Consider the following 15,687-nt stretch of genomic DNA (forward strand, 5'->3'; position numbering starts at 1 on the left):
CTCCAGCGATCCCTTCTTATAGCTTGTGATCCAATAAGCCGCCTAGCTGACAGGATTCTGAGACCATTATGCCGCTGTAACTGTGTCTCAGTGGGTCACAACTGAGGATGCCAAATTCAGGATGAACTGATGAGAAATAGGTCAGATACACCCCAAGACTGGTGGCTAATCCCTCATAGGATATACCAAACCAGCAACAAAAGTAAACTTCTATTTCACCACACTGGCTAGCAAGAAGACAAAGGCAGTTTCCTCAGGCATTCCAGTTCTTATACCACCACCAAAAATACTGAATTCAGAGATGAGTGGTTCTTTACCACCAGTTTAATCAAATAGGTTTTTCTGATCCCGAAGGACCAGTCCCACACCCAGGTCAATATATAAAACTTAGAGGATACCCAAAAATCACGCTGATGCCAATCCTTTAGTATCTAAAATCTGAAGGAAGGAAGGAATGAAGAAAAGTTAAAATTGGTTAAAGGAATCAAATACATACAGTAATGGCAAATTTCAGAGTAGCAGCCGTGTTAGTCTGTATCTGCAAAAAGAAAAGGAGTACTTATGGCACCTTAGAGACTAACAAATTTATTTGAGCATAAGCTTTCGTGAGCTACAGCTCTCTTCATTGGATGCAATGGCAAAGTTCTTGGTTCAGGCTTGTAGCAGTGATGGAATAAACTGCTGGATTAAATCAAGTCTTTGGAATACATCCACAGCTTCGATAGGTCATTCAGTCCTTTGTTCAAAGCTTCAGTTTGTAGCAAAGTTCCTCCAGAGGTAAGAAGCAAGAGTGAAGACAAAATGGAGGTGTTTCCAGGGCCCTTTATAGCTTTTGCTATATGGAGGGCATCCCTTTGTTCTTACTATGGAAAATTACAGCAACAAGATGGAGTTTGGAGTCACATGGGCAAGTCCCACGTCCATGCATTTCACCTAGTCACAGCAGGAAATTCCATTCAGTGTAGATGGGCGTTTCCCATGGTCCATTGTCAGTTAAATGTTCCTTTGATGGGTCACTCAATTTGACTAGTCCCTCCAAGATGTGCTGGCTAGCTACCTTGTGGGCATTACCCCAGGATTAAAAGTTTGAAATCCAAGTATAGAGCCAATACTTATAACTTCAAATACAAAAAATGATACATGCATACAGACAGCATAATCAGAACCAGAAAATCTTAACCTTTTCATAGACACCTCACTTGACACCCTTTATACAACATTTGCAGCAAATATACAACAGTGGTTGCAACAATGATCTATATGGTCATATTTTAATCAGATAACGTCACACCCCCAACGCAAAACTGATGCAGGAAGTGGTGTTCCAGACATTACTGAATGCATCACAGGGGTTTCCCATTCTTGGTTCTCTATTACTAAAGCTTCTAACCCATGGGTGGGCAAACTACGGCCCATGGGCCATGTGTGGCCCACCAACTGATTTAATCCGGTCCCTGAGCTCCTGCTGGGGAATAGGGTCTGGGGCTTGCCCCGCTCCTGCCGGGGAGCGGGGTCTGGGGCTGCTCCACACTTGCGTGCCACGGCTCTGCATGGCTTCCGGAAGCAGCAGCATGTCCCCTCTCTGGCTCCTACATGTAGGGGCAGCCAAGGGGCTCCACGCGCTGTACCTGCCCCAAGCACTGCCCCCACAGTTCCCATTGGCCAGGAACTGCAGTCAATGGCCTGCAGGGGCAACGCCTGCGTACAGGGGAGCGTAGGAGCCGGAGCGGGGACATGCTGCTGCTTCCGGAAGCCATGGGAGCTGCTTGAGTTAAGTGCTGTCTGGAGCCTGCACCCCCGAGTCCCTCCTGCGCCCCAGCCCCCTGCTCCAGCCCTGATACCCCACCCACCCTCCGAATCCCTCTATCCCAGAGCAGAGCACCCTAAACCCCTCATCCCGAGCCCCACCCCAGAGCCTGCACCCCCAGTCAGAGCCTTCCCCCCTTTGCCTCTGTGCCCCCAACCCCCTGCCCCAGCCCTAATCCCCCTCCAAACCCCTTGGTCCCACCCCGGATCACCCTCCTACACCCCAAAGCCCTCATCCCCAGCCCCACCCCAGAGCCCGCAAAGCCCTCACCCCCCACACACACCCCAATCCCCTGTCCCAACCCAGAGCCCCCTCCTGCACCCTGAACTCCTCATTTCTGGTCCCACCCCGGAGCCCACATGTCCAGCCAGAGCCCTCACCCCCTCCTGCACCCTAACCCCAAATTTGTGTGCATTCATGGCACACCATACAGTTTCCATCTCCAGATGTGGCCCTCAGGCCAAAAAGTTTGCTCACCCCTGTTCTAACCCAATATTAGAAGTATCAGTGTATAACAGAAATGGTTTATCAAAATCATGTTTAATAATATTGTTGAATCCCTTTACAAACCTAAGGTAAAACCTGGTTAGACCAACAGTGGACTGAATATGTTCTTGCAGCATAATTCCTGCATGTTTCATGTGATCTTGCCAAAAGCTATCAAAAATAGCTAATTTATCCACACAAGCTCTGGCAAATGTTTGGAACCCAATTAACATTAAGTCAATGTAGATATTAATGTTCTTCATAGTATAGGAATCTTGGCATTTAGCCATGAAAGCAATATTATAGTGTGCCTCAGTTTCCCTTCTCATACAGCACATTAGGTCTGCAATGTTTTTTCTCCTGTGTACAGTTTTAAGACTAGTTATAGGCACTAACTTTGAAATATCAGTATCACAAGGCCTTTTAACATAAAGTGTGTTCTTATGCATCACTCTTAACATGTTCAAGGGTTTTTTCAAAAGATTAGGCACATTGTACATTTTTACCGGGGTTGACATAAAAATCAAATACAGCAGAAGGCTAAACCTTAACAGTAACACTAAATTTGTTACAAGTCAGTGATTATAAGTATTTTGGTCATACCATGCCTTTTGTCTTACTAAATCTCTTGGCTGGCCAAGTGTATCCTCAGTGCTACCATCTATGGGGCAAATCTTCCCCCTCCCTTGTTAGCCAGGTAGATTGTATCAACCCAGACACTAGCTTTCAAATTTTCATGTGCTACCAATTTCAAGACTGGACACTCATTCTTCCACACAGCAGGACTGGGTCCTCCCCCCCCCCACCTTTTTCCTAGAAGGTTGAAAACAAACTTCTTGCTCACAGGAATTCTTTTGCTGGCTAGAAAAACAACAAGGAGTCTGATGGCATCTTAAAGACTAACAGATTTATTTGGGCATAAGCTTTCGTGGGTAAAACACCACTTCTTCAGATGCACCTGATGCTAGCTAGCTGTATTCACCAACTGCAGACCCTCTGTGCTATAAACATCTACACAGACACTCTCCTGCATGCTTGCTTGTGAATTCACTACCAGCAGCAGCTTAGAGACTGGACTCTGTTTTAAAGAGATACCAAACAAATCCAAAGTGTCTAAGGGTGAGAGTTTGCCTGCTCTCCCATGCATCCTTGTGGGTTCAGTCATAAGGCTGTTCTGCTCTGAAAAAACAGCAACACAATCTTTCCTCAGTACCTGTCATAGACTGCTTACTCAAAGAATTAGCATGGAGACATTTATGTTCCAACAACATAGTCTCTCCCCAACAGGCTGACCAAACACAGCCACTTGGTCATCATAGGGCTGTTTAAATTCCCTGACAATTTTCATTCCATCTGAAACCTTCTTAAAGCTACCCACATTAGGTCTTTCTAACGCAGAGTAAGTGGATCAATTTTCAACAGAAAAATTCTGGCTGCTAGGAACTGAAACTCTCTTGATCAAATCACTTTCACCACACCCCTCATTTACAGCAAACTGCTTGGAAAAACTACCACGAAGATTTTTCCTCTTCAGGAATCTTTTAAAGCAACAATTCATCTTTCACAGAAATTCTGCCCTTACCCTCTTCACCTAGGACTTGTTCTAAAGGAACGTTTTCCTGAGCAACAACAGACTCTTTCTGGGTTTCACTTAAATCCAGAATCACCTCTGGCCCATCAGGAGGATTTTTACACAACCCCCTTTTAGGTAAGCTGATAGACTTACTAGATAAAAGGTTAGAGGCACTCTCTTTCCCTTTGCCACATACAAGCTTAGGAATTGTTTCCTCCTTGTTACAAGTTTCCACACGGTTAGTGGGTAACAGTCAAACACCTTCATGCTCTCCTTGTGCCCTGGCTATGATATCAACCTGGCTAAACAGACAGTTGTCATACCTTTACCCAGTAACACACTATCAAGAGGCAAAATAGAAGCACCAGAATTGTCTGGGATCTAGTTATGTCACCAACTGGATGCGACCTAGTTATAATGTCATTCTGCCTAGCAGACACAAACTTAGTTAAATGCATATCCAGCTCTGGAACAACTGGTACATTTTCAAGTAGCATAAACTGAGAAGCACTTTGTCTGCTTCACAAAAAACTAGCGAAACTTTTCCTCAGCAGGCATGCTGCTATTCAAAACAATTGGAGTCATTCTTTCCTTTGTCCCAGCACTCCTGGCTGATTTCAGACATATACTTAGGGCTAGTCTACACCAGCAATGCTAAAGCTCTCCCAGCGCTCTTTAAAAAAAATAAAATAAAAAAAAATAAAAAAACCCAAAACACAATACCACCACACACCACACCTCAATGAGGAGCGTAGCTCCCAGCGCTGGGGCACTGTTTACACTGGCACTTTACAGCGTTGTAACTTGCTGCGCTCAGGGGAGTGTTTGCTCACACCCCTGAGCAAGAAAATTGCAGTGCTGTTAATTGCCAGTGTAGACAAACCCCTTAGAAAGTGAGACAGCTTCTCTAACACGCAAGTTGCCACTCCCAACAGATAAACTGCTGTTCTCCACATTATACTGAGCTACTTTAAACAAATCATTTCTACCTTTTTTAGACTCACTTTCACAAACTTTACTTGCCAACAATCCATCACCTATAAAAAATTTACCTTTCTTCCTCAATTAGGGCTTCAACCTGACCATCAACTTTAAGTTGTTCTAGAGAAACCTTTTCTCCATAAACAAGCTTTCTCTGTGCTTCATCTAATTCCAGATTTACTTCTGAGATATCAGACAGACATTCAGAAATTTCATTCACAGACAAACAGCTATTTTTCACCTTCCCCAGGTTTGAGTCACCCTCTCCCTGGCCATAGCAAAACCAGTTAAACACAGACAACTGCTCAGAGTAATACAACATACCAACATTGTTATGAACTGGACCTGCTGTTCTTCCATTACTTTTTTGATTTGGAGCTCAAGTCTGTCAGTTTCTTGCTGCATCTGGCAAACACTCTCCTCAGCAGCCAGCCATTCCATATGTCTTGCATGGGCTTCTCTCTTTCTTTGAGCAGCTTCTTTTTCCATTTTAGCGATCCTTTCTCTAGCATCTCTTTCCAGCTGGGCCAAGGCTTCCTTCTCCTGCCTTCTAAGTGCTGCCAGTCTTTGTTCATGTTCAAGACACAGGCTCTCTCTCAGGGCTTGAAATTTGATTGCTTCTGCTGATGCCTTCTGGCTCATGGTCACTGATCTTTAACCTTTAAAACTCTCAATATCAAATTTTGAATAGCGTGGGGTTCTGATCCAAAGCTTAATTGACTGGGTTCTGTGGATCCTAGCCAGACTATGCCACTGTAACCGTGCCTCAGTGGGTCACAACTGAGGATGCCAAATTCAGGATTACTTGTGGCACCCTAGAGACTAACCAATTTAAGGTGCCAAAAGTACTCCTTTTCTTTTTGCGAATACAGACTAACATGGCTGCTACTCTGAAACCAAAAATTCAGGATTGTGATCCAATAAGCTACCTAGCTAACAGGATTCTAACACCTACGGTAGCTGCAATGTTGCGCTCCTAGTTCATTGATAGTTTCTGATGCCAAAAACTACTGATCAGTTAGCCATTGGATGAGAGACATCACCCAGAATGTCAAAAGAGAAACCTCAACTCATGATAACTGATTCTGCAGCTGATTTAAGACCCTGCATTTGAGAAAATTATATTTAGTGCAGCTCTTGGGGTTTACACCTTAGTCTTCTGCTTTTTCCAGTTAGCATAGAGAAAAATATAGTGCCTAACTATCGTCTCATCAAAGTAGATGTCTGAGCGAGAGAGGTACAACTATTTTAAAAAAATGAGAAACACTAACATTTATCTAAGGGTGGCTACTGTTACTGATGGAGCCTTGTTACTGGTCAGAGTCACATGACCATATGAGCTAAAAAGCTTTAGAGGACAGCACAAGAGGCAGAACACATATGGCAAGATGACTTACAGGGTATAAAATATGCAGACTTGAATATTTTTTAAGGCCCCAGGAAAATCTATTGTCCTTTCAGATGAAAATGGATCTCCATCAGGAAACTTATGCCTTAAGTACAAGCATTACAGTCAAAGGTATTACTTCTCCACATGTAGGGTTGATCCGTTTTCAGCATAAAATCTCAATTTCCATATAAATGATAAAAGTAGAAGATAGCTGTAATACACAAGTACCAGATAGTTAATTTGTTTTTTTAACTAGTGTTATGTCTTCTAATGACATATTAGACAGAAAATATATTAATGCAATGCTAATGTTCAGATTTTAAATTGAAGAAGTCAGGAAATTCAGAGTTGAACTTTGTGGGAACTTCAATTCGGGATCCCTGGGCTTATGTTTTTTCATTTTGTATTACAATCCCATCAGATCTCAAATTAGGCAGGGTCAAGCGAAATTAGCACTATTAAAAGTATCTCAATGCAGCTATCACTTACATCAGTAGGAAGCAGTTTTGGCATTCAACACATAGCACTCTTTGCTGGGTCAATGCTGAACCAATGCTCCAGCTAACATCAGGCTGGACCTATGCTCTCTTCCGAATGAGAAAAAAGGACCTGGCAACTTGTGGCCATTAAAAATCTCAGCTTTTGTGTGCATACACAGAAGGGTAAAAATAGAGTGTTAGCCTCAGTGTAATGGCCATATTCTCACTAAGGTAATTATATTAGGCTACCCAAATTCCATACTAAGTTTCAACAAGAAAAGAATAACTTTTTGTCTTGCTCTGCTGCATAGTGTAGCTGTGTACTGTTAATAAATCACTGCATTTCATCCCAGAGGTGGCTGCGTTTGTCTTCTAGATGAATTCCATTTATAGATTTGCATTTCATTTTGCAGTCTTGGGATCCACTGAGAAACATCTCTCAAGGTAGATGGATCATACAATGTAGTGCAAATTGGAATGCAGAGGCCTCAGATTATAGAAAAGACGCAGTTCTGCTGTATCAGCAAAATCGCCTACCACATATTGCGTGATGACATAATAAAAAACCCTCTTGCAGCTCATACACCTATGATAGTGATGCTGAGGCTGCTACAGGAAGCTTAACTCAATTTTCTGAGTCATTAAAACCTCAAAATCTTGGAGCATGTTGTTATCTTTACTTTTCTCAGAACTAGATTAACAAGTGAAAAGAATTTAAAAAGTCAACAAAACAACTGAGAAGCGATTGCAGAGAAGAATAATGGAAACACTTCTCAATATTCACTACAGAACTGCTACAACAGCAAATGCTTCTAGGGAATTTTAAATTTTTAATAATTGGCATCCAGGCATCAATGTTAAGCGACAGCAGCTCTATCTCTGTCTTACTACTTACCCAACACCAACATAAGAAGATTAGATTAACAAATAGCAAATGCATTAAAGTGCAGTCCAGCAAAAAAAATACAAAATTGCACATCACAGAATCACAAAACTGGAAGGGACCTCGAGAGGTTATCTAGTCCAGACCCCAGCACTCGTGGTGGGACTAATTAACATATCTACACACACCTTTTTGAGGGGAGAAGATATTGGACTATAACCCATTTATTTCTGGTTCCGAGATGCTTCTAAATATTTGAAGTCCATAGGTCTGTATATCCTGCTATGGGAGCATTATAGGGCAAATCCTCTCCATTAACTTCAAAGTGTTAAGAACTCAAAGGTAAGATAATTCGTTTATTACCTTGCTCCATCCACTGGCATGAGCGTCTGTCTCCAGAGTGCGTTCTCGGTATTCCTGATACGTCACTGGCCTGCAGGAATTAAACCAACACAAAAGGTTATAAAGGGAAAAAACAAAGATTAAAATTCTTTCAGTTCCCAGGTAACTAAAGGTTCGCATATCCACTGCATGCAATTACAAAGCATGTCAAAATGAAGCTTAAAATTAAAGTGCCGCTTAAAAATTAACCAGACAGCATTGGTATCTTAGTGCTATAATCCAGAGTTATTCCTTCAGTAAAACAAAGCAAATTCATTTTTAGGGAATTAGGTAAAGAAAAACTGATCATCCTGCAAAGGGGGAACTATCCTCTGGCATTAATGGTCCATAAGCTCTCCATTTCCTGCTTACCAGTTACCAATGGGAGTGGGGAAATTAATGGAAGATGAAAGAACTCCCTGTCTGTATGAGGCCATCTGAAAGATATAGTGTGTATTTCTAAAGGAGCACATAGATGGTTAGCAAGATCTGACAGTTTGTAGAGCACTGCAACAAAGACAATTTTGTGCTAAGGGTTTAAGTACAACTAAGATGGTCTCTGAGCATATATCATATGCTAGGCAAATGAAAGATCTACAGAACTACTTTTACTGTGCACAGGTAACTCACATGGGTCACCCAAACACCAGTTAGCCTGCAGAGATCTTAGCATAGAATTCTCATTAGCACTATGTACTGCATCAAGAAAAAAATAATGGGGAACCAAATCAGTGCTTAGTACTCATTCTTTCTCTAAAAAGTTAGAGAAATGTCACCATTAGCTGATGTGACAGTCTATTGGTGGCACTATGCACTTCCATACACAAGACAACTTCATTTCTTGGCCCAATAAAAACTGAACATAAGGGAAGATGTTGCATTTATTAGCTTCTGAAGATGGAAGACATAGTGGCTAGACCACATGTTTCAGCTGGGCAGATCAAAGAACAGAGCTGATTGGCTCCACAACCAGTCTTAGTCAGATGCTCTAGATGTAACGAGACCTTTTCTGTGGAACTGAGGGTAGCATCTTTTGGATTCAGTCTGGTGCGATCTTAGCTGGTCTATGTACAAGTGCAAAGGGACCCAATTTGCATACCCAAGAAACTGTGACAATCCACTCTCCATTAACACCAATTTCATTTATTAAGTCAGCAACTGGACCACTTGATTCATTGCAAGAAGGTAGTCTAGTCAAGGAACTACTTACACATCTCATTATCTCTCAAAAGCCTACATGAAGGTCACTCCCCTCATAAGGGTCTATAGATCCCTCCCCAGTGCCCATACAAGGTACTCTAGGCCCACAATATCAGAAGTAAAGAAACTTGGTAACTGATACTCTGGGCTTTTAGTACCTCGTCATTTAAAAATATCAGGAACAGCTACGCAAGAAGAGTTCTGGAAGAGTAATGCTCAAAGAACAGGCAGAGGACACCTGAAAATCTCAATTTCCTCCTATCCCCATTACTGTATACATCTACAAAATCAGAAACAGTGTAGCCCAAGCTTTTCCAGTGCTGTCTTCACAGCCATATTTATATAGATAATCTCCCAAACTGGTTCATCAGAGCCCAAGATTTCTATCCACAATTTTTGGACATCAGATACATTGTCATCCAGTGCAACCAGAATAAGAGGAAGTCAGTTTGGCTCCCCTAAACCCAGATTTGCTCATTCATACTAAAAAAAAAAAAAAATGGCAACCAAAGCAACTCTATCTCACACTAGAACTTTAGCCAAGTCACTGGGACATCAGTTACATGCCCTGTTGGAATTTAAACATTGATTCCTAAGATGAAAGGCCAGTTCTTTATTCACTCCAGATAGCCCAACTACCCACTCTCTCTTGAAAGGATGCAGTCAATCAACAAGTAAAATAACCCCTTTTCTGTCTCATGTGGGCTCCTTGAGGATCCACCCCACTACACAAAATTTTTTAATTTTTAAATAACAAAAAAAACTGACTTACATTTAAACACGTTTCTGCGCTACCTGAATGTAACTTCTCTATTATTTCCTACTTGTCCCTCATTTTAAAGGCCAGGAGCGTGACAAGCTGAAAGGTACGTTCCTACAATGAAAATGTGGAAGTAGTTCCATTGGCAGATGTGCAACCAAGACAAGTTTAGCAACATCTGGGTACCTAAAATACAGAGATATCAACAACATTAGCCCCATGGTATTGCAGTTATAGCATCCAGAACCTAACATTAAGACTGAGTATTGAGTGGAGATGCTAATCTGGTTTCAGTCCAGTTTCTAGGAAATTTATGATTTGCTAGATATCAACCAGTAGTTTACAGTATGTCAAGTCAATTTTGGAGGCTCAATGCTCAGAAGTTAAAAGGGTTTGAAAATTGCCTTAAAGTTCAACACAGCAAAGGGAATGTTTGTGCTAGATAGATAGATACAGATAGAAATGAAGAGGGCAGGCAAAGGAAGATTGGAAGAGAAACAATACCAAAACAAAGTGCAGTCACATAACCAGCATAATAGCAACTGTAAGAATTTAAAGGGAAAAAGTACCTTCCCACTGAGCAAAGCAAATGACAACTTACTTGCTAAGCAAGATCTGTAGGGCTTTGTGAAGAGGTTCTTTCAGTTCCTGGGACACTTTCTCTCCAAGATGAGCTAAGCAATCTTCTATTGAACTCTCTGGATTGGCAGGACTGAATACTGGAGAAGTGTGGCAGTCAAACCCTGTGCTGGTAAAGGCTGAGGATAAAGCAAAAAAAAAAAAAAAAAAAACCCCAAAACACTAAATACAATTAGCCACAAAACTGTTCAGACACTAGTCAAAGTTTATTTCACACAGTAAAATGCTTGGCTTCAGAGTAAGTGCACGCTTGTATAACAATTTCAGGAAGACACACCAGGGGCAAATTCAGCCTGAAATAATTAAATACATGGAAGTCTCTGGGCCAAAGCATCCCCTCTAATTTCTTACTTAGACCTTTGTGTTAGCAGGAAGATCCATTCATATATGTGAATTGTAAGCTATACATATTTTGCACAATCACTGAAAACGACCTTTAAGTTACACTTTTTCACAGTTATACCCACTGTGAAAGTTACATCATCATTTACATCACTGCTGAATCTGGCCACAGATGTGGCTAGTTCTGCAACAATGCCTGAGTGCAATTCTTAAAATAATATTCTGTTTGACTAAAATCTTTTCCATCTCTTAATTTCTAATGGGTCATCTAATCCACCCCTGCACATGGAGTACTGTTCCCTACAATAAGTTACCCAGTGACTGGAATTTTAATACCATGATCAATGATAATCATAGACATCACAAATACTGTGTACACACCAGGTGTCCAAGCTGACCTTCACTAAGATTATGGTTTGATGTTATATACTCATAAAGCTAAAAACACATCAGCTAACAGTCAATAGCATTATTAAACCAATATAACAGGGCATTTTAGTGTTCATTAAGTATTGGAATCTACCGTGACACTGAATTTAAAATTGTAAACACAAAAAAGTCAGGAAACACAAAAGACAAGGTTCTCACAGCAACCTTAACTTACTCATCTGGCACATGCTGTACACAAATCTCTCTAAAATATTCACATACCACTGCAAAGATAGCTGCAATGATTTATCCAGGAGCAAAACTGGGTCCTTTTTACATAATCTGGGCAAGTTAAGATGTTGTCAAGCCTGGCCTTAAAAACCTCAGAGGATGGAGATTCCACCACCTCCCTAGGTAACGCATGCCAGTGCTTCACCACCCTTCTAGTGAAACAGTGTTTTCTAATATCAAACCTAGACCTCCCCCACTGCAACTTGAGATCATTGCTCCTTGTTCTGTCATCTGCCACCACTGAGAACAGCCTAGCTCCATCCTCTTTGGAACTCCCCTTCAGGTAGTTTAAGGCTGCTATCAAATCCCCCCTCACTCTTCTTTTCTGCAGACTAAACAAGCCCAGTTCCCTCAGCCTCTCCTCATAAATCATGTGCTCTAGCCCCCTGATCATTTTCGTTGACTTCCACTGGACTCTCTCCAATTTGTCCACATCCTTTCTGTAGTGGGGGGCCCAAAACTGGATGCAATACTCCAGATGTGGCCTCACCAGTGCCAAATAGAGGGGAATAATCACTTCCCTCGATCTGCTGGCTATGGTCCTACTAATGCAGCCCAATATGCAGTTAGCCTTCTTGGCAACAAGGGCACACTGCTGACTCATATCCAGCTTCTCATTCACTGTAATCCACAGGTCCTTTTCTGCAGAACTGCTGCTTAGCCAGTCAGTCCCCAGCCTGTAGCAGTGCATAGGATTCTTACGTTTTAAGTGCGGGACTGTGCACTTGTCCTTGTTGAACCTCACCAGATTTCTTTTGGCCCAGTCCTCCAATTTGTCTAGGTCGCTATGGATCCTATCCCTACCCTCCAGCGTATCTACCTCTCCCCCTAGTTTAGTGTCATCTGCAAACTTGCTGAGGGTACAATCCATCCCATTATCAGGATCATTAATAAAGATGTTAAACAAAAACGGCCCCAGGACCAACCCATAGGGTACTCTTCTTGATACCAGCTGCCAACTAGACTTCGAGCCATTGATCACTACCTGTTGAGCCCGACAATCTAGCCAGCTTTCCATCCACCTTATAGTCCATTCATCCAATCCATACTACTTTAACTTGCTGGTACGAATATTGTGGTATCAAAACCTTTGCTAAAGTCAAGATATATCATGTCCACTGCTTTCCCCATATCCACAGAGCCAATTATCTCACCATAGAAGGAGGTTCCCAAGAAGCATCTCAAGGTGGAGGAGAATACTGAGGAGGCAAATCTAGAGAGTTCACTCTGGACACAGGTAGGAGGGCATATCTGGTGAACGTGTAAACAGAATCAAGTTGTACCCCTGCAGATATCTGCTATGGGGAGATCCTTCAGGGGGGCTATAAAAGTGGTCTGTCACTCTATGAGGATGTAACCCCACCACTTCACCGTGGGTCAAGATACAACCCAAAACCTACTTTAACAGCCTTTAAGTGGATATTGGCTGTCCCTTATGCCTTTTGGAAAAATATACAGTGTGGGATAGGCCCTAAAGATCTTAGTCCTATCAAGGTAGAAGGTGAGGGCCCTCCTAATGTCTATTGTATAAACACTAGCCTCCTTTGTCGAGGCACAGAAAATTGAAAAACGAATCTCTTGGATGACATGAAATTCCAATGAGGTTTTAGGCAGGAAATGAGATGAAGGTACAGCATGACCCCGTCACAGTAGAAGGCAGCATACGATGGGTCTGCCACGAATGCCTTGAGTTCTCCCATTCTTCTTGCTAAGGTAATGGCAACTAGTTATGAAGTACGGAGAGAGAGGTGAGGTAGACATCAGGTCAAACAGGGGGAGGGGGTATTCCTCAAGGCACTGAGGACCAGATTAAAGGTCCCATGGACAAGAGATGCTCCTGACAGGGGAAATAAACTGTATAAACCCTTCAGGCATACTCAAACTGAGCTCACTGACACAACTTGGCCTTAAAGACACAACAGGTAACATAGGGTCCTTGGGAGTGGAGCTTCTGAGGCTTGTAAAGAGCAGTGAAAACACCAGGAATGGAAGTGTTTCCACTTTTGCTGGAAAGTCTTACAAGCAGTAAGTTCTTTTATCTAGCAGGAAAACGCCTGAAAATTGGCTGAGCAATTTAATTCTATGCCTGAGAACCCCATCTAGGAGCCAAGACTTCAGGTTCAGAGACTAAAGGTTGGGATGAGTTAGAGAGCTGGAGCTCTCTGATAGGAGATCCTCCCTGAGAGGAAGGCAGAGAAACATTGCCACAGAGAGATGAAGTAGATCCGAGTACTACTGAGAAGCTAGTCTCGGCCATGAGGGTCTGGATCACCTTCTAGGGGGCTCCGCAGAGATAGCGTAGAGATAGCATAGATCTAATGTTGTCCTAGTGTCTTTAAAGGAGTGGAGCAAGGAGTCTTTGTGGCCACTGAAGAGCTTGGGCTCTTCAAATGGGAGGTCATCCATAGTATTTTGCACCTCCCTCAGGAGACCAGGACACTTGCTACATAACTACTGTGAAACAGGGTCAGCAACCGGATGGGAGAAATACACCATTATCTTGGTCAGAATGTAATTTTTTGCCTGCCTGTTTTCAAGTAGACAGAATACATGCCTGCTACAGAATACATGCTGGTTATAACAGGACCTCATCGATGGGTATAGTGGTCTTACTCTGGTGCGTGATACGTAAAATGTCCACTAGGGAACACAGACTCCTGGACCTCCTCCAAAGGCATCTGAAGGGATTTACATGGACATTTCATTAAGTCCTGGAAGGCCCTAATGTCATCTGCACAGGAGGGCGGTGGTGGTATTACCACATCACCACAGGATGACGCTGACTTAGCTAAAAGGGTCAACCGTTCTTCAGTCAATGGGTCTCTCTCCTCTTAGGTCTTTGGGTCTCCTCGGATACCATGGGAACAAGCAGTACTGGGAAGCAATCTTGTGGCTGTTGCAGTACTAGCAGGCGTTCTTGTTGGTGTTTCTTTCAGGCTTGTACGCTATAAAACTGATCACCATAATGCATTCAGGAGTTCCAATAGGCCCACTGCAGAACTGGATAGGAGAAGGGTCACTGAGGCGTCTGCTGGAAAGGCCTCCTCAGGGTATGTCTCCAGAGAAGAAGGGTGTTACAGTGCTAAAATAGAGCCCTGTATGGAAACCTCCAAGTGTCATCCCCCAAGTAGAATGGGGAAGCTTTGGGCATTAGTACTGGTACCAGAGGCAGTGGATCAGATCCTGTTCTTGTGCATAAAGGTTCAGTCACCAACATGGGCAGCAGGTTTGTATAATTTTTGGTGGTGCCCATTACAGGTCCAAGTCCTGCACCCCCAACACACACCTGCCTTGTAAGCCGATACATATATTTTTAAAAATAATGTAAAAATGGATTGGAAACAGTAAGCATTTAACAGTTTTCCTGTATTTCACAATATCACTATTGTAAGAAAAATTTATTTAACTAAGAATATCAACTTTATTAATACTCTTTTGAATACACAAACAACCAGGCACTCTTGGATCAATAACTCTCAAACAAATACTTCCTAAAATTAAAACAAATGTAGCCCCTTCTTTTGCTGTTCTTTAAGAGGCAGCAAACACTCTTCATCGCTGTTCGGTTCTTGAAATGAAGTCATCCAGGAGACTTGCAACGTCTAATTCAGAGGTAGAATTCTTATGCATGTGCAGAAATGCCAAGTGATTTAGATGTTCTTGGCCCATTGTCATTCACAAATATTTTTTCAGTCTGTGCAGGCAACTGAATGATCGTTCAACAGTGAAGGTTGTAGTCAGAATTGTGTAGAATAATTTCAGGAGAATTGTAACTTCTGACATGTCACTCAAGTCTTCATTTTGTTTCAGAAATTGCTTCACTTCGCTCACCGAATTAAGCTGGCAATTTCTCAATCTGGAAATACCACTCAACATTTCTAAATGAAGAGATGGCCGCTTCATGTTAATGTCACCATGGAAAGCTTCACTTATTGGGACAATGTCTTGTTTCGAGCCATTTGCTGCATCAGTTATAGGCTTCTCCAATTTTACTGCGAAAGTAAAGCTTTCTGTTGAAAACCTCTGTTCAATGGCAAACTTTGCAAGCATCAATGATACCAACATATATTTGAAGAAAATACTCTTTGGGGTCACTGAAGGTGTAA

The 15,687-nt window shown here is 42.3% G+C and overlaps 1 protein-coding gene across 7 annotated transcripts in view; it reads right to left on the reverse strand.

The window, feature by feature from the left end:
- BCL2L13 (BCL2 like 13) overlaps positions 1-15,687 on the reverse strand; it is an 80,343-nt gene that overhangs the window by 34,069 nt on the left and 30,587 nt on the right. For 6 of the 7 annotated variants that reach the window (XM_073319857.1, XM_073319806.1, XM_073319847.1 and 3 more), the window contains 2 exons: positions 10,542-10,698; positions 7,963-8,032 (listed from right to left, as the gene is read on the reverse strand). In XM_073319857.1, coding sequence (XP_073175958.1) covers positions 7,963-8,032; positions 10,542-10,698 — 227 coding nt within the window. Of the gene's footprint in view, positions 1-5,171; positions 6,239-7,962; positions 8,033-10,541; positions 10,699-15,687 lie in introns of those variants that run through there. The other variant, XM_073319867.1, reaches the window with a different exon arrangement.

Source organism: Lepidochelys kempii, chromosome 1, assembly GCF_965140265.1.
Source record: "Lepidochelys kempii isolate rLepKem1 chromosome 1, rLepKem1.hap2, whole genome shotgun sequence".
NCBI classification, from domain to species: domain Eukaryota; kingdom Metazoa; phylum Chordata; order Testudines; family Cheloniidae; genus Lepidochelys; species Lepidochelys kempii.